Below are 24688 nucleotides of genomic sequence, written 5' to 3' on the forward strand. Positions count from 1 at the left end.
TTATTTTACGCGAGTACTTAATATCGCGAAATGGCCCAAGGGCGTCAAATCGCGAGAACAATAATTCACGAATGGGTGATTTATCTGGAGATTTTACATACATTATAGCACCAAAAAAATAAAAGCGAGTAATTTTATTTCGCGAGTGGTGCTTCTCGCGTAATTACGCGATAATTTATTCCTCGCGTATATTTAGGAATCTACAGTAAGTTGGTCTTGATTACAAATTTGTATGAACCTATTTGTGCTTTGAAGTTGTATGGTCAGAGAACATAAGACTGAGAAGCTATTAAAGCAATGTGAGCTGCATTTTTGAAAATTTTATTTTGCTGTAAAAATGTGCTGTTGTGGTAAATCTGTATGTAATACAATCCTTTATGATCAATTAGACTTAAATAAATATTCAATTTTTTCAGAAGAAAGATTTCTGTACAATGAAATGTATAGTATTATACAGGAAATCAATTTTTGTACAGGACGACAATAATGTAATTTTGCTTCAATCAAAGCTTCTTAAATAGTTTTTCCATTGGAAATATGAACAACAGAAGTTTATAAACGTTCGTTTTTTCTGTTATTGAAATACATGTAGTTAATTACAATATTGCAACAAAAATTTCCAATGTCAAAGTTGCAGCTCATATTGCTTTAACTTTCCAGTTTAAAACAAGAACATTTTGTAATGGTGTTCAGAGCTTTTAGTACCTTTTCTCATGGTTTTCAGAGCTATAAATTTAGTAACTTGTAGGAAATAGCAGACTTATACTCAGACCAGGGCTAGACAAATAGCACTGCCCGACACCCGGGACAACCAATTTTGTTTGACGGGCAAGTTATTTGATAACTGATACCTTCCTGTGGACAAGTGCTTTTCCAGTTAACAAAAAATCATAAACTCAAATGTTGTTTGTTTTACCGCTGCTAAAATATAATGATTCACAGCAGAATATATGTTTTCAATGCAGTTGACGACTACATCGAATACTTGGTAGGAATTCCTCTAATTCTAGTGTTATTTAAGAAAAAGGTGGGACAAGCATATTTTTTGGCAGGACAAATAATTTTACGATGGTAACCTGTCCGAGGGCAAGTTCTAAAAAATTCTATTTGTCTACCCCTGTCAGACACAAAATTGCCTGTACATGTGATACAACTGTAAGTCAAGGTTAAATGAAGCCTTAGGCTAGGGTAAGTCTTTAGGTGAAGTAAACCTTAGTTTAATGTAGAAAGTGATTTGCCTGGAAGAGTTAACCTATCGGCACTCTCTGTTTTAACCCCCCCCCCCCCCCCCCCCCCCCCCAAAAAAAAGCATGGCTACAGAGCTGCTGGTTTTTTGAAACCTTATGTCTTTATGCTAGCTTTCATTTTTAAAGTTTAAATGTATTCAGTTTTGTCTGCTTTGGCAGACAGGAATACATCATAACCTAATCTGTCTGCCTCTATATACATGTTTTATATAACCCCTTTGTACATGCTGTACTATTGAAGGTCTTCATATGCAGACATGCAGAAACAGAGCATGTGAATACAGCTCTAACATGTCTAAGGTTTCAAGTTCATCATTGCTGAATATGATTATAAGCTTTGATTACTGGTGAGAAGGTTTGATAAGGAAATTTATTAAAGTCTTATCATGCTCATCCTGTCAAATTCAGACAAGGGTTTTTAAACATTGCGTATCTTTCATCGAGTTTAAAGGTACATGCATATATTTTAAACTGCTGCCAAGATACAAAGTGAACAGATTTAGAAATCTTTTTTGAACTTTGACGGCTATTATTTCCTAAACTGAAAATTGTCAGTGTCAAAGATGATCATGCCTGTCAAATAAGTGAAGAAGACTAAAGTAAATAAACAATATTCTCAGATGAATGCTAAACAAAAAATTTAGATATGATCTTTTGCTTGATTAAACTAATTATGTAGCATGGGTTTGTTCTTGGCTTAATTCAAGATCATAGCACCTAGCGTAGTCACTAGGCCAGATTTATCCATGGGTAGCAGCTAGGCAAATATATCATTCAAGATTGTAGCTTTATGTAGAGCTACGTAGCCCCCATGATCTTCAACACGCCCCTGTATGCATTTTCTAGAGTGTCATTCAATATATTTCAGGTCAGAAACCACAGTATGTACAGAAGAAGAGAACGATATACCCAGAATGGAACACTTGTTTCGATGCTCACATTTATGAAGGTCGAGTCATTAACATGATTGTCAACGAGAAGCCAAACAATATGCTGGCTGAGGTAACCATCAGCGCTCGGGCCCTGGCTGACAAGTGTAAGGACGGCAGTATATCCACCACATGGGTAAGACAAACAGAATTACATTGTATGTCAGGTCTGCTATCTTTTAGTAAAAGTTTCTAGCTGTTGAACTCCAATAGGAGGGTCATGTCAAAAAAAGTTAAAGGTAAGTAATTTAGAAGAGCTTTGTCCAGTTAAGATTTGACTTTTGAGCTTTTGAAAAGAAAATCATGAATATATAAAACTTTTTGTTGTTCATATGGACAGTTTACACCGTAACAATTAAGTCTGAGTGTAGAAAGACTTTTTATGGCCCAGTAATTGGAGATTCTGGGGCATATAGTTTTTGGTCTGTTTGTCTGTCTTTCTGCAAAAACTCTAACCTTGGTCAGAACTTTTGAACAATTGATGCTAGGGGTTTCATATTTCACATGCATTTTTTGTGACAAGACCTTTCTGTTGATTTCAACAGTTTTTACCTCTTGACTTTGGAGATTGACCTACTTTTGAAAAACTTTAACCTTTCTTAACCTTTCTTGGTCATAATTTTTGTTTGAACAGAAGGTGCAAGTTCTTTCATATTTCATGTTTGCAATCCCTGTGACATTAGACCTTTCATAGGGCACCGACATTTTTTTTACCTTATGACATTGACGTGACCTACTTTTGAAAAACTTTTACCTTGGTCATGAGCTACCCTATGGGGACATCAGTGTTTCACTGATGTTAGGACGGGGCTCTTTTGAAATAATGGAAAATACAGGTAACTCTTGATGGCTCGAACTTCGATCTCTCGAAGTTCTTGATCGCTCGAAGTGAGTCTCCGGTCCCGAATTTTTCCCTTATATAACTAAGCAAATTTACTCTTGATTTCTCGAACTCTTGATCTCTCGAAACCCTTGATCCCTCGAAGTCAAAATACAGTCCCGCTATGCATATTCTATTAGAATTTACCCTCGATACCTCGAAGTGGCTATGTCTATACAAGGTTACATAATTAGCACCTTTACCTGGACATTTAAATGGCCCAAGGCAGAAGAAGCGGGTCCCGAGGAAAGGGATATTTATTCAGGTGACACTTATGCTGCAAGGTGATAATTGACTTACAATTAATCTTATTTTGCCTATATGTTATTAAAACAATTATCATCGACTGTCTTACGATAATTTAGAGACGCAGTGTCAGTGAAAAGTAGTACTAACTGATTAAAACACGAAACACTAATTTAATTTTTATTTCGAGTCAGTGTCAAAGTTAAACGAAAAATGAAAAAGCAGAAACAGCCTCAATGTCAATATGACGACTATTATTGGACAAATACTTACAGAACTGCATTCAATGATTATGTTTGGAATAGTCAATGCTATGTACGCTGTAAAATGTCGTTTTCATGTAACGAATGCGTAGTATGATGTCCGTATTACAAAGAATAAATAAATATACATGAAATGACGATACACAATTTTTGCTTTACTCAGTTTAATGAAATATTCATCTAAATTAATTCGTTGTTTTATAAAAACCACGTGTAAAAGGTTAGCACTGCATGAAAATCATTACATCCAGTAAGACTAATTTTAAAGCCTGTCAACAAACCCGGAAAATTCCGGACTCTTGAAAACTCGAACTCTTGATCTCTCTAAGTTTTTCCTCAGTCCCGCGGACTTCGAGGTATCGAGAGTTACCTGTACATTAATTCTTTAAAAGATTTTCTTCTCTGCTCCTGAGTATTTAGAAGGGCTCAAAGTTGCGAGTAATTAATTGGCAAATGCAAGTTAAATTGGATTCAAACTTAAGTCAAAATAGTCAAGATGGCAGGCTTGAGGAAACAAATCCTTTGGATTTTCTATCCTATGGTCCAAAATGAGGAACATACACAAAGACAGTGTGTAAGACCCTAACTTTTCTGTCTGCAGAATCATCAAAGTCGGAACTGAAATCTCAAGGACAGTTTGCAGAGAAATAATAAATTGTTGTAGGAGTTCTGTAAGCGCAATATGTTCACTCAGATTCCTTGTAACCTAAAGTCATATGCTCTACCAAATATTACATAGGTATCAATGAAGAAATTCCCAGTTTAATAAAAAGAAAAATGATAGGATATAATTTATAATATAATCTAATCTGCTTGATCTGTACTTGAAGATTAACTTCCTTTTCATTTTTGTTTATAAACAAGGGTTACATTTAAAATCACTTTGAAAAATAATTTTTAGCTTTGGATGAGCAAAGTTAGTTTTTTATTCAAGCACATGGATTGATCAAATAAAATATTTTGACAATGCCAACCCCATGGATTCAACAAGCATGATCATTATAATGGATGATCCAGTGTTTTTGACTTTTCTTAATGCCAAATAAAGGATATAACCAGGGTCGTCATCTTCATTTATGAAACACTGTTTTTTTTTTTTTTTTAAAACATTTCCTTTTATATCTGAAAGCAACCTACAATTACAATTTCCATTAGCCACCTCAATTTTAGAATCACCAGTTTAAGAAAGTAGGTTGCCATTTTGCAACCTTGTCCTAAAGTCTACTTTGAGCCCCGTTAAGAAGACAAACTAAGTGCATGGTTATGATGATCAAGGGTGCCTCTATCTTAATTGTGAAATTCATGGCCCCTGGGATATTAATTTTTATTTAACTTTAAATCTTCTTCTTTGCTCCTGGGTATCTAGCAGGCTTATTAAGTAATAGTTTTAAATAGGAGAGTTTTTTTTTTTTTTTACCAGTTTTTTGAAATTCATGACCACTGGGTTAGGGATTATTGTTTTAGGGCAAGGTTCTTTAAAACATGCAGGTAAATTTTTACTGTGAGAGAGGTTATTTCACTTTGATTTTTAACTTATGATAATTAAGAGGGTTGTATATACTCAGGGGATTATTAAGACCCTTGGGTCTCTTGTTATGATCCAATATTGGCTACTTTGTTAAGATTAATGTGCCTGTAGGATGAAGGAGATGTAGAGTTTGTTACATTATGTCAGTCCTTCTCATTCCTGTAAAGCCAGAAAAATGTCTGTACCAAAACTTTGTCCTGAACTCTATAATTAAAGTTTTTTTATTCTTATTTTACAGAGTTAAAAAAACAGTAGCATGCATAAATTTAACAAAAGTTTGTCCTAGACCTGTCCAGAAAATTGCAGGCAACATAAAATACAACACTGTAGAAAGGGAATGTTAGGGATAGAAGCATTTGACGTAATGCATTGAAGCACAAAGCTTTCACACCATAGAGAATGTCAAAAAACCATAATTGATCTCAAATGGATCCTGTGTTGTGAATAATTAATTAGGACAGAAAGTTGTTTTTAGTCCAAATCACACTGTGTAGCAAGGAGCCATGGATCATTCATTGATGGCTAAAAATAAATCCTCACATATTTCATGACAGCAATCTTCTTTCTTGCTCTTAGTTTGTATAGGAAACACTCTATAAACATCAAACTCTACAGACTTAATAAATTCTATTCATTGAAAATTGCTAAAAAAAAAAAAATCCCCCATATTTAACACGAAATATATTCAGTAAATAGAATACCCCAAGATAAGTAAATATGTCATAAACATACTTTGGTGACCACAAATAATAAACTGAAAGCACAAATTATAAGGATTCAATCAATTCAGCATTTTATTGGAATTCAGAATTTTTCAGTTTGCACTGCTGTAGAGTCATATAATCACATACATGTAAATTAAATGGCTATTTTTGTGTCTGATTTTGCAAACCATTGTGACATTCCAATTATATAGTAAGATTTTTTTCAAAAGTACTTTGGTATACTGTATGAAGTTTTATATCAACAAATCTTTATCCCTTTCTTATTCTCTTGGTAAATATTTTTACCAGAGTAAAGATGCTTGTATTATTGCAGAGCCTGTCAGTAATAGATTGATATCTGTTTAGGTTGGCCATTTTTTACAATGACAATGATAGCATCATTTGACTGCAGTTGATCTGTAATTTGATTGAGCGTTTAGATCAAATAACAGCTAAAGCTTGCAGTCTTGCCAGTGTATTGATTTGCTGAGCTCTCCGGATCAGGAGATGTTAGCACTTAACTGCCACTTTAAGAGGCTCTCATAAATATCTTCAGCCTCACCATGTTACATGAGGTTTATTCTTCAGGAGGGAGACTTTTACTGCAGCTATGTGCTCCAACACATTGTAATCTTTGCCTGTTCTTGTCATCAGTTTTTTGCTACAGAGGTGTTCAGAGAGAGAGAGAGAGAGACTTTAATGTAATTGAGCTGCTGTAATAAGCCCTGCCGTATGATTACTTGGAAGAGAGTTTATAGACAAGATATATGAGGATTGATTTTCCATATATCAAACACCCTTTTCTAACCTTTGTACATTGTCATACACTGTTAGGAAGTCTATCTCCTGAGAGCTGGCATTTTGTTCACGACTGATGTTCCTTCTCTACAACCTTTGATTACTATAACACCCCCTCTCTCTTCATCTCACTTCTTTTTTTTCATGCAAGTGAAGTGAGAATTTATGTCTGCAGTCCTAGCAAAAGTAACGAATTGTTATAAATATCTGTTGTGATTGGCATTAGTGTAATTTGTAGATGATTCTGCTAGCCTGTAGATTTTAGGTTTTGGATTTTGTGGTGATGAGAGTAGAGTTTTACTGCCCAGCTATTATTTTTCCCCTATCATGATAGTAAATACACCATGTCATGAATAAAAGCTAATTATGAGTGTTGTTCAGAAACAACTTTGTCTGTCTGTCTGATCTCCCTGCACTGTGGGCCAGGTATTCTTGGTTAATACTTAGCAGAATTTACATATTTTCTGTAAGCGGAAAATGAATGAATAAAGACAAAAAGGAATTTAGAGGTCATTAGAAGTTCAAAAGGTCACAGTAATATTGATATGGACATTATTGCCATATTAAGTCTTGCTATCCTGAAAAAAAAAAAATTTTACCTATAACAATTTTTTTTGAAAGATACAACTTGAAACATTCATTTTAGAACGTTTTTTTGGTTAAACATGGGAAATATTCCAACAATAATCTGTAAATATTTTTTGTTCATTTCAGCTGGATTTGAAGCCCTCTGGTAGATTACAAATACAGATTCGATTTTTCTCCGAAACTGAAGGTAAGGAAACATGAGCTAACATTTAATTGATTTATTTTATAGAAATCGTAAATGTTGGGGCATGAATAAAAATGTGTCAGTTTTTGTTTCTGCATCTTGTAACAGTTAATGCCACCATCACTTTCCACATGTAATACCGTATAGGGTAGCCATGCAGTTCAGAGGAAATATACCCATAACCGTTACTTTGAAATTGATCAGATAATAAAACAAGATGGGTGGTTTGGAATCTTGTATTTAGTATCATATACAGAATTGATGTATTAAAAAGTGTATATAAAAATAAAAATGAAATTGATTTCCTTATATTTTTATTCCTAATTAACATCAAAAAGCTATTTTGATCAAGACTTAATTTAATTTAAGGCCATCCTTAAAAAATTGATTGTTTGGAATTGCAGCTTGGGGGGTTTCAGACCAAGGAGGGAGGATGGGAACTTTTCTTTTTTTTTTCTATATTAAATGAAGGTAAATTAAAAACTGTTGATAAAAACTGTCAATAAGCACTAAACACTCTATTTTTTTACTTTTTGTAAAAGTATCTCCCATCAACAAAGAAGTTGCTTAGATCTGACCCTATTTAGGTGTTTTGGTGGTGCAATTGACAACAGGCCAAGAATTGATTGAATAAAAAAAATCTTATTTTTGGTCAATAAAATTTTTCCAGGAGGGGTCATTTCAATGAGGCGGGAGGCAATTCAAAACAAACCATAATTTTTATTTTGGCCTATTAAGACATAAGTAATACCAGACACAGACTGTATCATATGCTTCAAGGGATAGAAAATGTCAGGAAATAAAGTGTTCGTGTCATTAAAATTAGTACTTTTTCCTAGTAAACTGATGTAAATTATTGTGTCCTTAAATGAAATTGTTTATCATTTTGTACCCAGTTGAGTCATTTTTCTGTGATTTGTCACATATTGACATACTGCCCGTGTAAGTTAGTTAATCTAGCTTATCTCAGGATAAGACTTTTGATTAAAAAGCCCATTGCAGAACAGAGAGAGAGAGAGAGCTAAGGGAAATAAAAAACACAAAGATTTGAAATAAGAATACAAACTAATGGAATGTTAATCCTTACTATTTAATTTCCTTTCTCTGTAGCCAAAAAAAAAGTTTTAGGGGGATGCCAGAGATTGTCTTAGGGGGATGCCAGAGATTGTCTTAGGGGGATGCCAGAGATTGTCTTAGGGGGGATGCCAGAGATTGTCTTAGGGGGATGCCAGAGATTGTCTTAGGGGGGATGCCAGAGATTGTCTTAGGGGGATGCCAGAGATTGTCTTAGGGGGAATGCCAGAGATTGTCTTAGGGGGATGCCAGAGATTGTCTTAGGGGGGATGCCAGAGATTGTCTTAGGGGGATGCCAGAGATTGTCTTAGGGAATAAGGAAGTGAGTCATTTAGTCTGTCAACACACAGGAGGGAAATAGTGGGAGATCCATTTACACGGGATTTTAAAGTGGGTTAACTTGTTAATAGCAAAGGATTCAACTACTAATGTACTTGTGGATAACACGAGACATTTCATGACCTCGATCAATTCATCAGTATATTTTCTCTTCTGATTTGCATACTCATGTTTGATGGACATAGAACTTGGGAGAGCTGTCAGAAGTCTAGTATCTAATTATGACAGTGGAGCACTCTTAAAACAGCTAGGACATTATTACAAAAAAAACATTGCTAACATATGAAAGCAGAACTCTATTACAAGTATACATGCCAAATCTTGGTTCACAATCATGACTAATTATTTTATTTGTAAGCCTTCTTATTTGTAAGATAATTAATAGTTATGACCTTGACAATACTTTACATCCCCATCCCTGATCTCTTACAAATGACCTTGATGCTGGGTCATAACCCTTTGTACTGGGTGAATTTTGTAAGCTCTTAACAGTGTGTTTAACCTTTAGTACAGTTAACATGGTTAAAGTATGTAAAAGTTGATGATGATTCTAGGATTAAGGAAATGTCTTCTGTTGTAATACTGTGAAATCACTATTTTTCATGAGGGTTTAATTTTCGTTGTTTTCGAGGTATGAAGAGACCCATGAATTCATATCCTCCACAAAATATATAATGTTATATGTATATAACTACGCAACAATTCTTCATCCACGTAATCAAATCCCCATGAACCCATAGTTTTTCTTCAAACCACGAAAACTTGACCCCACGAAAATATGTGATTTTGCACTATATATTAAGATATTTAGTTTCATAATGGAAATTTCAGCTTGATAGGCATAGAGAAGTTTAGACAAGAGTAACTGATATGATTTATTTTACATCTGGGATTGCTCTCTCTATTCTTAACTCATACTCTCTTAGCTTTATTGAATTTCCTGGTATGAATTTATAGGCTTATTGTGATGCTATTGTAAGGTTACACACAGATTAAAATGTACACATGTATATACAAATTTATTAATCTAAAAATGTCAGATACAGATTTGTTAGTAAAGATTTAATTTAAATTTCAGTACATGTATAATAAGTAATATTACATACATAAGATCATAGGGCCGAGACTTGAGGTTTTCTCCTATTCCCTTCTCATTTAACAATAGGATGTTCATAGTAAACAATTTGTGGAATTCAAATATAAGCAGCTTATTTGAAAAAGATGTTGGATCTTACAGTTAGCACAAAAAAACAATGAAACTTTTCCCATAGTGAAAACAACATGAAAAACAATGCAAAAGAATTGAATTATTAAAATGCATTAATAAAGAAACTAATAAAAGAGGAGGGCTATAAGAAATGAAATGATGTAGAAATTGGCATGACTTGAGCATGTACGTGTTGTTATTGATTGTGTTATGTTTGTAGAGGTAGCCCCGGGACCTTCCCTGAAGTCCAAAGGTAAAAATCCTTGTGTTTGCCTGCTTGTGTTACTTTGGTTGTGTGTTTGCCTGTAGAGTTAGACCATTAGTTGTGTGCTAGTCATTGCTTTACTGACCCCTATCATACAGTCATGCTCTATCACCCAATCATACTGAAAACTCATCAACTTTAGTCCCAGTTATTTTTATTTTCTCATTTTTTAAAAGCACTTGATTTTAATTAGATTTTTTTTTTATATTTGTTAGATTTATATACTAATATCTGCTACTTATAGGTTTTGGAGTGCATGTTTATGGTAAACAACATAATTAGTCTAGATTTAATTTTTAAATTCTAAAGATCAGATAAAAGTTTATGAAAATTCATTTCAAGCATAGGTTTTAAATCTATAAATAAGGAAAATACTTTTACTTTTATAAAAATAAAAAATTCATAGTTAATTTTTTTCAGCTTTACTTGTCAAAGACCGTAAGAACATATTCAATGGTAAAGTATGTAATCTGTCTCTATAGCTGTCTGCCTGTCCATCTGTAGACAGTTTCTCAAACTGCTTCTCTGCTACCAGTTTTGGTCCAATTTTAGTAAAACTTGGTACATAAGTAGACCACACCTAGTTTTGAGTTAAAGAACAGTGATGCCTCGGTTACTAATAAATAAAATCTTCTGCACAATTGTCCGATTTAAATAAAACTTAGTAATCCAGTAGATTATGCTACCATATATACATTTACAGAATTTAGTATTCTTGCATTCTCTAAATTTACACCAATTTTGTATAAATTTAGAGAATGCAAGGATACAGTCTAGTCAAAGACATCATTTTTTAGCAAATCATTTTAAATCAGCCCGATTGTTAGTTATCATTTTGTTTGTATGCATCAGGTACTACCCTAATCCCCTGCTATCATAATGGTGTATAATTATAGCTATATATAGCATTGCTATGTTGCGTATAATTTAATGCGGTACTTATATATACATGTATAGCCTACTCCACTTAAATTGAAATTGCTTATTTTGAAGTAAAACTAAATCCCAATCTCAGTTTCTCATTATCTTTGCAATAAAATATTGCTTAAATTGAAATCGCTTACATTGAATTATCACTTATTTTGAAGTAAATTATCAGTCTGCTGAGTTGATAATGAGTTGTTTTTATAACGGTTATATTGAAGTCTTCCTGGCCAGTCATCACAATTGGTGACATCATAATTATACAGGTAGATGTCAAGGTGTCAGTAGATATATTTTCACCTTATATGCTTCCATTGCATGGTTTATAATAAGAAATTAATTACTAAGGACTATCTTTGTTTCCCAGATCACATATTGATAGCAATTTTGAACAGCTGCTGTTTGAACACTATGACACGCTTGTGAAAATGGGTAAATCACAAGAAAGAATAACATTGTCTTCAAATGATTAAATTGAATAAATTTCTGCCTAAGATAAAAATTTGAAATCTTAATCCAAGTTAGTGAAGGTTTTTGGGAGAAATCTGAGCCCACACTAGCTATGATATAAATGTACAATCAGCATGTTGCTGTTTTTGAAGACCTCGAATCCATGCGAGTCTGGTGGCTTTCCCCAATACCGATAAAGAATAAGATCACAAAATTACACCCAGGTTGAAAAATGTCGGGATTTGTTGTTTTAGTTTAAAAAAAATTTAAATGAACAAACTTTTTCATTTCACTATTCAAGTGCTGTAAATTTAATCAGGTAATGTTAATGTTGATTTTGGTTCGTGTTTTAGATCAGGGTCAGGATTTTAAAATGTTTTGATAGGCAATTTTGCTTATTTTGAACTTTCGGTTATATTGAAAAAAAATGTGTTGGTCCCTTGAATTTCAGTATATCCAAAGTAGACTATACATGCATAATACTCATTGATATGTGGTAGGAAACAAAAAAGAATTGGAAAGATTGATAGACTTTTGATATAACAATTAGGAAAACGAGATGTGTTTGCGAAACACTGATGCCCCTATATGGCAGCTCAAGGTGAAGGTTAAAGTTTCTCAAATGCAAGTCAAAGTCAAGGTCAAGAGATCAAAAATGTTGGTACCCAAGGGAAGGTCTCTTCTCAAGGAACATACCTGTGAAATATGAAAGGCCTAGCACCTACCATTCAAAAGTTATGGCAAAAGGTTAGAAGTGGGTCAAATATCAAGGTCAGAGGGTCAAATGGTCAAAATTAATTGTGCTAAAGGGAGGGTCTTGTCGCAAAAAATAGACATGCGAAAATATGAAAGCCCTAGCACCAACCATTCAAAGTTATGGACAAGGTTAAAGTTTCCAAAAGTAGGTCAAATTCAAAGGTCAAAATCAAAGGGTCAAATTTGTTGGTACCAAAGGGAAGGTCTTAACACAGGAAGTACACTTGTGAAATATGAAAGCTCTAGCACCAACTGTTTAAAAGTTATGGTCAAGGTTAAAGTTTAAAAATTAGGTCAAACTCAAAGATCAAGGTCAAATCGTCAAAATTCTTGGTACCCACGGGAAGGTCTTGTCACAAGGAATACACTTTTTGAAATATGAAAGCCCTAACATTAACCATTCAAAAATTATGGCCAAGGTTAAAGATTTTTAAAAGTGGGTCAAACTCCAAGGTCAAATATGATGGTACCCAAAGAAAGGTCTCTTCACAAGGAATACACATGTGAGATATGAAAGCCCTAGCTCCAACCAAACAAAATTGTGGGGCAAGATTAAAGTTTTTGTGGGTAAGCAGACAGACAGACGGACAGATAAAAAACAATATGCCCCCAAACCTTCGGTTATGGGGGCATGAAAAATGAATGTAACATTTTAAAGCTTGATTCTAAAGGAAATAAAACTCCATTGCCAAGTGGCTGCAGAGTTAAAGAATAAAATAAACATACCAGTAGATAGGGCCAGGGTTTGTGTATATATTTGTAGTGCCTGGATAATCAAAATACATACTGCTGCTGTTAAGTACAGTTTATGTTCAGAAAATTAATATGTGCAGCTGTCATGACATTGCAATAGTATTGAAATGTAGAAATATATATAGAATGAAATTCACTGTAATCTTGACCTTTTTCATGTATTTTGTCAAGATTTTACCTTGTATTAAAAAAATAGTAAAATCTCCATTTAAAAAAAAAACGATCAAGAATGTCAGAATAATAATAAAAAAACTATCAAATCCATTATTTTCCTTAAATTGATATAGAGTTGTGTCGTAACAGTTTTGTTAAGTTTTTTTGATGTCTTTTCAGAACAATTTCCACAAGAATCGGAAAAAGGGGGAGGAATCACTAGAAGAAGAGGGGCCATTAAACAACAGAAAGTTCACGAGGTCAAAGGTCACCAGTTCATTGCCAAATTTTTCCGACAGCCCACCTACTGTTCATTCTGTAATGAATTTCTTTGGTTAGTATATCTTAATGTTTGGTTAGTATATCTTTTTATTTGGTTAGAATATTTATAATGATAAATCCTATACTTCTATTTACCAATATAGATGTAAATAAATAAATATAGATATAAACAATTGAAAGATATCATGGATATGAAGTAATTGAGCTGAGTTATCCAAATCATATGTTATATATCCATAAATTGTTACATCCAGCTGATATTTCATTAGTTTGAACTTCTTGATGAGAGAATATTAATTACCTTGTTATAAGCAAATATTCACTTCGTGTGTTATCACTATCAACATATTCTAGACATATAATGTGTAAGACTTTGTTCTCTACAATTAATTAAAACTATATTACAGGGGACTCAACAAACAAGGCTACCAGTGTAAAAGTAAGGAAATGTCAAAAATATGTAAACATTCTAGTCAGTTAATAAAATCATGAAAGACATGAAGTTTACATTCAAAGCATTCTGTATCCTAGACAGGGAACAGTTTAACTATTTTGTATTTAATTAAAAAAAAGGGCTATACACTGTAATTTGTAACTTGTTGACTTAGATTCTTGCTGTGTTTGTTGTTTCAGTATGTAATTGTGCTGTCCATAAGAAATGTCATGAAAAGATTCTTGGACAATGTCCAGGCAGTGCCAAAGACAGCCGTGAAACCAAGGTTAGTGTTACTATAATTTGGGGGGGGGGGGGGGGGGGGGGCTTGGACAATGTCCAAGCAGTGCCAAAGACAGCCATGAAACCAATGTTAGTGTCACTATAATTTGGGGGGTAGGGGGCTTGGACAATGTCCAGGCAGTGCCAAAGACAGCCATGAAACAAAGGTCTGTGTCTTTTGTGTACGGGCCTTCAGCTTCAAAGCTGATACAATAACAATGGTTCTGATGATTGGGAACTGATCTTCCAATATAATGTGTTACAAATTGTCCTGAGTTCTTCCTCAGAATGATGGAATATGATTTTTGATTTCAGCTGATGTCAGAGAGGTTTAATATCAATGTCCCCCACAGATTTAAGGTTAACAACTACATGTCTCCCACATTTTGTGATCATTGTGGAACTCTGCTGTATGGGTTGTTTAGACAGGGACTCAAATGTGAAGGTATCAAAATTTAAGATATGCAACTTGCAAAAATATATAAATTTATTTGTGCAGTGGACAATTTACTCATGGAAAATCTAGCTGATCTCTTTTTATTATTCCTAAAACTTGTTTTAAAAGAGAACAATTTCTATTTCCTGATTCATGCAGTTGCATTTCTCTATTTCTTATTGATTTATTTAAGGAATGAATTTAATAGCTACCCATTTTATACGGTATAAACTGGGTTGGGGCAGTTTACGCTTTATAAACTGCGAAGCGGTTTATAAAAAAGCGTAAACTGTTCCAACCCAGTTTATACCATATAAAATGGGTAGCTATGAAATTCATTCCTTATAATTTAATTTTCATTCATTTGGTGTAAGAAAAAAAGATGACTGTCCTTAAAAATTACTTCAATTTGTACAAAATTTGAATGTAACGTCAGGCGGATCGATACGTTTTTGACGCGTCATTGTGACGTAGGCAACCCATTTTATACGATATAAAGTAATTTTTTATCCAATCAAATACAGCGTTACAACCAGAATTAAATTATTTTAAAATAAAATGAACTTGGAATAAACTTGTTTTGTAGTGTGTGGGACAAATTGTCATAAGAAATGTGAGAAGTTCATGCCTAACTTATGTGGAGTTAATCAGAAAATGTTAGCAGAGGTTCTTCAGCAGGTCAGGAAAGCGCCCTCTGTCAGTCAACGAAAGGCCGGCACGGGAACTGTGGTACGCTTACATCCATTGGACAAATCATCAACTGTATTGTTATACAGCTGTCATAATAAATTATGGCCTGTTTTTAATTTCATGTCAAATTTAACATTTAAAAAGATTTCCAAATAAAGAGAGTTTCACAAACAAATTCAAAGAATTTTTTAAATAAAAGTGTGAATGTTTTCTCTTGACTTGAAACTTTTTAGTCACAATAGGCTGTGTTATCTGTTGATAAACACAGTAGTGCTTGTTTTAAAATTTCCTAGCTTTATATCGAGTCTACTTTTGGTTTAATAATGGACTGACTGAAGTAAATAAGTTATTCATGCTGTAGATGATATAGATTATGAAATTGCATGCTACTATCACATTTTTGCATTTATTTATGCTGAATGATTGAATACATCACTTTAAATTGACATAATTGACACATTTCTCCTGAACAAGAATACAGAGTACGAAGTTTGTGACAAGAAAATTTGGGGAGGGGGAGGAAAGCCTTGCAAAGAAGAGTTTAAAAAAAAGTGAGGGGAGGGGCTATCATGTAGAGTGGCAATTTATCTAAATTCTTCCTAAAATAATGCAATACTTGAGCCCCATTTCTTTTTTAATTATTATTGATTATTTAAGGTTAAGGAACCTGGTGTAGGACTACAGGTAATATAAGAGGTTGTGAATACAGATACATCAATTATTCATTACAAAAAATATTTAATAGGTTTAACTCATGCAAGTTTGATTACAAGAATTTAATATGAAAGAATTTAGTTTCTATATCAAAGAGAAAGTTGGACATTAGATTTCAGAGATACATAAGTAATGTCTACAAAGTAGAAAAGTGAGTGGTTACTATAACATTGAGTTTACAGAAATTTGTATGAATTCATTTTTAGAACCAAGAGGAAAGCAGCTCAGATGATGAAGCTCAGGGATATGAACAAATCTGGGAGAAAAATGGCCCCCCTCTGGAGCCCCCAGGCAGTAAACCACCAGCTGCTCCCAGACGGAAATTCTCCCCCAACGATTTTGTTTTCCTGAAAGTTTTAGGCAAAGGAAGTTTTGGAAAGGTGAAATTAAACTGTGTTCATTCTGAGCAAGTATATATGAAATATATTTCCTATATATGACTCTCTGAATTTCTTTAAGCATGGTTTTAAAAGTAAAATATTTTCTTCAATTCTTAAAAGTTTTGTACACATCACTTAGTTTTTTGATACAGGGTGGCACGTGTACACACATGTTCATTAAGCATTTTTCCCTCATTTCAAATCTATTTACAAAATAAAGAATAAAACTTACATTGCACATTTTATATACTACATAGAAGAAGTGTTTGTGTATAATTTTTGATGGTTCTTGTCTTTAAAGGTTATGCTAGCTGAGCTGAAGGGTCGAGGGAAATATTATGCTGTCAAGGTCCTGAAGAAAGACGTGGTATTGGAGGACGACGACGTAGAGTGTACAATGATTGAAAAACAAGTGCTGGCCCTGGGCTGTCAGCATGCCTACTTAACTCATCTACATAGTACTTTCACCACACAAGTAAGTACTACTAATGTACACTATTAAGTACTAGAAATAGTATTACAATGAAAGAGAAACAAGTGCTGGTCCTGGACTGTCAGCATGCCTACTTAACTCATCTACATAGTACAATGTACTTTCACCACACCAGTAAGTAATTCTAATGTACACTATTAAGTACTAGATATAAATGTAGTATATACACTGTTAGAATAACACCTGCTACTATGGAATGTCTGTATGCTTATATATCTCACCTACATAATACTTTCACTATACCACTAAATTAATAAACATCAGTATAGGGCATGAAATAATAATAAAAAAAAAACACAAGTACCAGCCAGAAAGGCCAGAAAAAGTACACCAGAAAATACTGAGTACTGAGTGAGAGAATTGCTGGCTATGGAATGTTTGTATAGTACCTGCTTTTATTTACAAACTAATCAGGCTTTCATAAAGCCAATCAGTGTTTCCTCAACTAAACATGATTTCATTTAGATACTGCCCTAAAAAGTTCCTTGGAAGAACAGTCAAACAGCTGTGTACATAATCGACTCTCCAAAAATATATATATATACATATCATTGACTTGAATTACAGACTTGTTTTAAGAAATAGAGTTAATATCTTAATTAATGGATAAGCACAAAATTATTACTTGTAATATTGTATTTTTTTTCTCCAAAAGAAGTACTAAGTGAACAAAAAATATCAAGTGTATAATTTATTTTCAGAGCCATCTTTTCTTTGTCATGGAGTATTTAAATGGAGGGGATTTGATGTTCCATATACAGCTCTCTGGGAAGTTTGATATGCCCCGAGCTCAGTAAGTTATAAACATCTCTCTGGGAAGTTTGATATGCCCCGAGCTCAGTAAGTTATAAACATCTCTCTGGAAAGTTTGATATGCCGAGAGCTCAGTAAGTTATAAACAGCTCTGGGAAGTTTGATATGCCCTGAGCTCAGTAAGTTATAAACATCTCACTGGGAAGTTTGATATGCCCCAATCTAAGTAAGTTATAAACAGCTCTCTAGGAAGTTTGATATGCCTCAAGCTCAGTAAGTTATAAACAGTTCTCTGGGAAGGTTGATATGCCCTGAGCTCAGTAAGTTATAAACAGCTCTCTGGGAAGTTTGATATGCCCAGAGCTCAGTAAGTTATAAACAGCTCTCTGGGAAGTTTGATATGCCCAGAGCTCAGTAAGATATAAACAGCTCTCTGGGAAGGTTGATATGCCCAGAGCTCAGTAAGTTATAAGCAGCTCTCTTGGAAGTTTGATATGCCCCGAGCTCAGTAAGTTATAAACAGTTCTCTGGGAAGTTTAATATGCCCTGAGCTCAGTATGTTATAAGCAGCTCTCTGGGAAGTTTGATATGCCCCAAGCTCAGTAAGGTATAAACAGCTCTCTGGGAAGTTTGATATGCCCCGAGCTCAGTAAGGTTTCTTGCAGCAATTAATAAAATTGTTTACAGAAATTTTTATTACACCAAGAAAAACTTGATTTAAGCATGAATACAACAACACTGAGGGATGTACCTTTGTTTGTTATGAAATATTATTTACACATCTATTCAGAACAAATGTTATCTTTTAGTTGACACTACATGTACCTGCTTTACTTTATTTGAATTATGAAGTTGTTACTAGAATAGAGGTACCTTTATGTTTGTTTTTGTTTCTTTTCAGATTCTATGGTGCAGAAATTTTGTTAGGATTACAGTATTTACATACCAGAGGAATTGTATACAGGTAAGCTAATGTTATGTTGAACAAAAGCTTACTTATTTTTTTCTTTTGAACAAGGTAATAACTACACAGATATGTATCCAATCATCTTGCTCTTTGTTTTATTGCCTTTCCTTCTTCACAAGAAGCTTTGAATTAACATGGATAATAATTGCACAGAAGTCTATCTACCTGCAATAATGTGGCATTGTCTGATTTTTTATCTGATGTTTTCCAGAGAAAATAGAAAGGGGGAGGGATACATTATTGCCACTAAGTCACCTTGCTGTTTGTTTTATTATTGTCTTTTCTACTTTACAAGAAGGTTTGAATTAAAATTGACTTTTTGTTTTGGTGATTAGTGGGCTTAGCATGAACTGAATAATGTGAAGGTTAAAGGGGGGTCACATGATAATTTTGTAGTAAGTCTCTTTGTGGAAACTTCACTTTTAGGGCCCCTGATGCTGGTTTCCTTCCCTATAGTCCTTCTTCTGTCCACATTTGTATGTGATGTTATAAGTGGAACACATATAACTCAATAAATTCATATTTTCAACATTCATGGAAAATGCATATAGAAACACTAAAAAATATTGGGTGCATGATCACAAATCAAGGTCAAAGGTCAAGATAACTGTCTTTTTATGACATGATAATTGAATACTTTTCAACCAAATGACTGTAGACATGTTGAATTTTGTTAAGGTCAAAGTAAAAAGCTCAAGGCAAAAAGATCAGTATACATGTAATTATTGACATATTGTGTTTTCTAAAAAAAGTTCTTTGTGTTCTATGTATCTCAAGGTCATTGAATGACAATAAATCATTTGTATAAGATTTCAAGGTCAAGAGTCAAAAGAAATGGAAATGGAAGAAATGGAAACTATTGTTCCAGCAATAGTTTTTTAGTGCATGTTTAGAAAAAATCTTTCGAAAAAAACATTCTGTCAGAAGTGAGAAGATAATTTACAGTAATTCAGATAAGCCATATTTGGAGTGGGTTATACCAGGAAGGTTTTATTTGAGTGTAGTCCTGTGTGAAGAACTGTTAACTTTTGTGTAATGTTTAAACTTTACAACAGAGCATTTCTTTTGTAGAGATCTTAAGCTAGATAATGTTTTGTTGGATCGGGAGGGGCACATAAAGATAGCTGACTTTGGAATGTGTAAACTGAATGTGTTTGACGAGAGGAAAGCTACAACATTCTGTGGTACTCCAGACTACATCGCCCCCGAGGTAACTAACAACCACCCACAAGGAAATGTCAAATAAATTCATTTTAAACAATCCCAATGTAATGGATGTTTTGAACACAGCTTTAAATTTGAGAAAAATGTCTTTTGAGTCATTAAGATGATGACCAAATCTGGAGCGGGAACCTTGCCATTGTATATAATTTTCTTATGACGAAATTTAATTCAAACATTTTTATTTAAGAATTTTTAAGTAAACTGTTATTTGAGAGTATGGAAAATTTAGGATGAATGGATTTTATCTGGTCATATTTGATAAAATCATTTCTTCTTTGAAATAATATCATGTAGCATCATTGAATTATGACTCTGCAAAAATGTGAACATGTTTGACTTAGATTTAGAAGGAATCTTTAAGTATGGTCTGTCTAATATTTTGCTTGTACATCATGAATTTCAGTTTTGGGTTAAAATTGTATTTCATGGGATATAAACATCAGTAATCTCAGTTAAAAAATGAAGAAAAAACTGAAGTCCTGATACTTTGTGTTGAATTGTGAGTATTTAAACTAGGAGAATTCTTTGTAGATTCTAAAAGGCTGGAAATACAACCAGTCAGTAGATTGGTGGTCCTTTGGAGTGTTATTATACGAAATGATGATTGGCCAGTCACCTTTCCATGGAGATGATGAAGATGATCTGTTCCATTCCATTATGAACGACACTCCACACTACCCAAGATGGCTTTCCAAGGAGGCAGCTTCCATGCTTAGTCTGGTAGGTGTCTATTATCTATAAGTTTCTGAAATCTATTACAGACTAAGGATGTAGCTTTCACTAACTCTTATGTACAAGGATGCTTAATTTGTGTTGATTTTAGTTAGCATATTGTTAACTTTTGTGGAGGCAGAGCTTAAGCTCAGTCGGGAGCACATATTGGTTTCGTACTGAACCATTTTTCATGCAAGTCTGATAATCTGCCAACAATTTGATTGAATGCTTAATTATTACAGTTGTTCATTCGTAATCCCAAAGAGAGGCTGGGCATGCCCGACTGTGCTGCTGGTCCAATCAGATCTCAGGCATTCTTCAAAAATATAGATTGGGATCGAATGGAACTGAGGCAGATTGAGCCACCATTCAAACCTAAAATCGTAAGTCAGTCGAAAATTGTGGCATGCTTGGTTAGGAATGCCAAGATTGTCCAAGAAGGTGTGAAAAAAGATTACCGTCTTCTAAAAGTCAAGGGAGATATAAATTGTCCGTTCAATTTTGCAAAACTGGGGCAGTAAACACTAGTTTACTAGTAATTGCAAGACAAAATTAATTTATATGAATTATCAGAGCTGTGTTCTAATCAGCAGAGAAGTCTATCTTTTGAAATAATTTTTTGTGTGCAAATTATCAAAATCAAAATGAAACAACTGCAACAAAATCCAACCTATAATTTTAAATACTTCTTAGAATAAAAGCAAAAAGAAACCCAGTTCAGAAGCAAATTATAAGTATATTTCATAAGATATCATGATATTAATTTGGAAGTAAGTGTGCAAAAGATGATAATGAAGCATGATTATAAGCTAAGGCTCAACTTTTCAGTTGATGTTTACATGCATAAGAAAATTCCTAGATAAACTCCTAGGATGGACAAGAGTTATGTTTCTTACCTTTAGAACTCGATAACAAATGAGACTTTAACATGTTAGATATTACTTTATTCATTCAGTTTAAAAAAAAATTCAGAAGTGATGAGTGAAAAATCATGTTTATGGTTTGAAGGTAAATAAATGCAAAAAATTAATGCATTTATATTTTGTATTTCAAGACGTTGATGATGGTTGCTATAGTGTTGAACTGTAAATTCTTTTTCAAAATTCACAAAGTAAACTTTATTCCACTCATCAGTGAAATATGTGATGTCGGTAAAAGTGTAGATTAAATATTCATGTTTATAGAAAGTAAAACTCAAATTTATTGATGTTACTTGTATCTTCATTACAGAAATCTGACAATGACATATCAAACTTTGACAAAGACTTCACAATGGAGAAAGTCCAGCTAACCCCACCAGACAAGGAACTCCTCAAAACAATGAACCAAAAGATCTTTCATGGCTTCACATTTACAAGTGCAGAGGCAGATTTCTAAATTTACAGACAGAAAAAGAGAGATGCCAGGCCAGGTGAAGCCAAGAGACACTTTTGACATCCAAGGTCAAAGATCTGTGATCCTAATTATCCATGTTTCTTCTTCTGTAAATAATGGAGTTCATTGGAAGCTGTGATGTTGTGCTGGGTGATGTAAGGATCATCTCAATGTTTATAAAAAACAATTCTCACAAGGGACCATCTCAAAATTTAGTAGATGGACAAATTGTACAGCATTGTCTTAGGTATTAAATTTTTCATTTCCTCTTCTGCACAGAAGAGCAATATTGAACATTTGATGTAACAATAGAAGTGTCCTAACACTGGATTTGATGACAAATCATTTGGAGAAATTGGGGAGAGCATCAAAAGTGAGAATTTATATATATGTTTAGACTTATGTAGATTCTGCTCATAATTTTTTACTTTGTAGCATAGATTAATGACCAAACAGAATTTCTTATTACATATTTACACTTTTCTACAAAATTTGTGCCTTTTGTGATTTCCCCCAAGCATTTGTAAGTGTATGTATGTATGTTTATTGCCATCATTTTGAATACCTGTCAGCCTTTACCGCTGTATATTAATCAATAAGCAGAGTGACCTTGCCATGAAAAAAAAGTCAAGAGTTCAATAACTAAATAAAAGAAGAGCACAGTCCTGAAAACAATGAGCCTAATGTATATAAAAATTTAATACTGAGTGTATTTAAATCTCTAATGAATGTATATAAGACCTTTTTGTAAAAGAAAAATGATGCATTAATCAAAATATCATTTACCGTAGACTCTTTTATGTAAAATGTATGAGTGTGTTCAAAAGGACTTTAAGCATACTTTTCCTTCATTCTGTTGCTCAAACAGTTCACAGAAATAATCCTCTTTTTGACTGCTTTTAATCTAGTAGTTGCTGTATTTTGACATTTTTTATTTAAACGAAATCCATGTATTATATAATCATCCAAAGAAAACTGTGTGTTTGATGGATTTTCCCAGATGATGCAACAGTCGTATACATATTGTGCTGTGCCATTGTTACTGCATGCAGAATTCGTTATGCACTTTGAAAGTGTACTTTTTAAAAGAGTTTTTATATTGCCTTAGTTATTTATTGATGCACGTTTACACCCGAATTTACAGAAAAAGGGAGATAATTTTAAAGAGAAATAATAATATACATTTAAGTATGTCAAATAATTGTTCACATGTCAAATCAAGGACAAATGGGCTGAACCTTCACATGTGTTAGCAAGTATTTTTAAAAAAATATATACCTTTTTAGTATATTGAAGAAATACAGGTATAGGACTATTAGATTATTTGTTTTTTATGTAATTTTTAAAACTTTATACAAAATCATACTGAAAATTTAGCTGATGTTAAAGTGATGTAAATTACAGTATTTTTATAAATCTGGCAGTTTTGTATACTTCCTTGTTTCACAGGGTGCTAAACTTTTTCAACCCCAAATTGTTTGTTTCCCTTTCATATTTCATAGTTTATAATGTTGGACATCAGAAGCAAATTTAAAAAAACTGGATTTTTTCTACAGTAGAATATATGTATGTACAGCTTTCCACATTTCCAAGCCTATTCTTTAATGTACTGTATTTGTTTAATCCTCAGGTATATCAATGAACAAGGAATTTACATTTTTCTGTTTCATAACATTCAGGCATTATAAGATTGAGTGTGACTAGCAGGTTTCCTATATGTTGTATTCTCAACCCCTGGCTATTGTACAGTAAAACATGGATATAGCAAACCCCCAGAGATACACAATTTCCAACTTCCAGTTCTAATTGTTATTCTTTGTTGTACTACATGTATGTGGGATACAGTTACTGTTATAAGCAGGAGTTCATTTAAAGCAGTTGTCTGGTGTTTTTGCAATAAACTTGTTTTACTTTGAGGAGAGTCACTCTGTCATATTCAGAATAGATGTTCTTTTCTTGTTTGTCAATGTTGTTGCAATAAATGTCATTAAACTGTACAACAAATTAATAATTATAAGTTAATTTGGATTTCCCAAATGTTTTATATCTTAATCAGCTGTTATGTTGAGTGGATGTTTTGCTTCAGTATGAATTATGATACAATATGTTTTATCCCTATTTCATAATGTTGATGATGTAGTGATATGTGAATGTTTTACACACTAATACATGTATCGACTAACGATTTATAAAGAGTAAAAGAAGTTCATGTTTAAGAAAACATGTTTCTTTTCATTTAAAGATTTTTCATGCTGATGTTAGGACTTAAGCCATTGACTATAAGTGATTGTGATTAAAATATTTTTAAGTATTGTAGAAAGAACAACTATAGAGAGCATTCCTTTATCTTAATGAAATATATTAACAATTCAGTAATTTACACCTGTGCAAGCATATTATAAATGATGATGATATAAAAAAAATATGGTTACTTTTCTGTCCCTTCCGACAATGGGATCACAGAAGAGCTCTAAAGATATATTCTGGAACTTCAGACAAGTGATCAGAAAGGGAAAAAAGCAACTTTGCTAGAATAACAATTAGATGAATTAATTTGCAATAGTTTTCAAATGATATAGATTGAGGGTTTTTATTTCAAACCAAGGCTGTATGGGCGAGGAATAGCAACACCATATACATGTATAAGTTGCTCTCATT

The 24688-nt window shown here is 33.3% G+C and overlaps 1 protein-coding gene across 4 annotated transcripts in view; it reads left to right on the top strand.

The window, feature by feature from the left end:
• Nucleotides 1-24251, top strand: part of LOC133203676 (protein kinase C delta type-like) — a 50755-nt gene extending 26504 nt beyond the window's left edge. For 2 of the 4 annotated variants that reach the window (XM_061339443.1, XM_061339444.1), the window contains exons 4-19: nt 2116-2312; nt 7310-7370; nt 10208-10240; nt 13469-13622; nt 13978-14009; nt 14204-14289; nt 14601-14730; nt 15308-15450; nt 16332-16505; nt 16807-16980; nt 17700-17791; nt 18653-18715; nt 19790-19928; nt 20474-20662; nt 20899-21039; nt 21887-24251. In XM_061339443.1, coding sequence (XP_061195427.1) covers nt 2116-2312; nt 7310-7370; nt 10208-10240; nt 13469-13622; nt 13978-14009; nt 14204-14289; nt 14601-14730; nt 15308-15450; nt 16332-16505; nt 16807-16980; nt 17700-17791; nt 18653-18715; nt 19790-19928; nt 20474-20662; nt 20899-21039; nt 21887-22033 — 1955 coding nt within the window. In that variant the 3' untranslated portion in view covers nt 22034-24251. The remainder of the gene's footprint in view (nt 1-2115; nt 2313-7309; nt 7371-10207; nt 10241-13468; nt 13623-13977; nt 14010-14203; nt 14290-14600; nt 14731-15307; nt 15451-16331; nt 16506-16806; nt 16981-17699; nt 17792-18652; nt 18716-19789; nt 19929-20473; nt 20663-20898; nt 21040-21886) is intronic. The other 2 variants (XM_061339445.1, XM_061339446.1) reach the window with 2 other exon arrangements.
• Nucleotides 24252-24688: the final 437 nt, after the last annotated feature.

This window comes from Saccostrea echinata, unplaced genomic scaffold (genome assembly GCF_033153115.1).
Source record: "Saccostrea echinata isolate AGI-Se365-2 ecotype Australia unplaced genomic scaffold, CSIRO_AGI_Sech_v1 ptg000051l, whole genome shotgun sequence".
In the NCBI taxonomy this organism is placed as follows: Eukaryota; Metazoa; Mollusca; class Bivalvia; order Ostreida; family Ostreidae; genus Saccostrea; species Saccostrea echinata.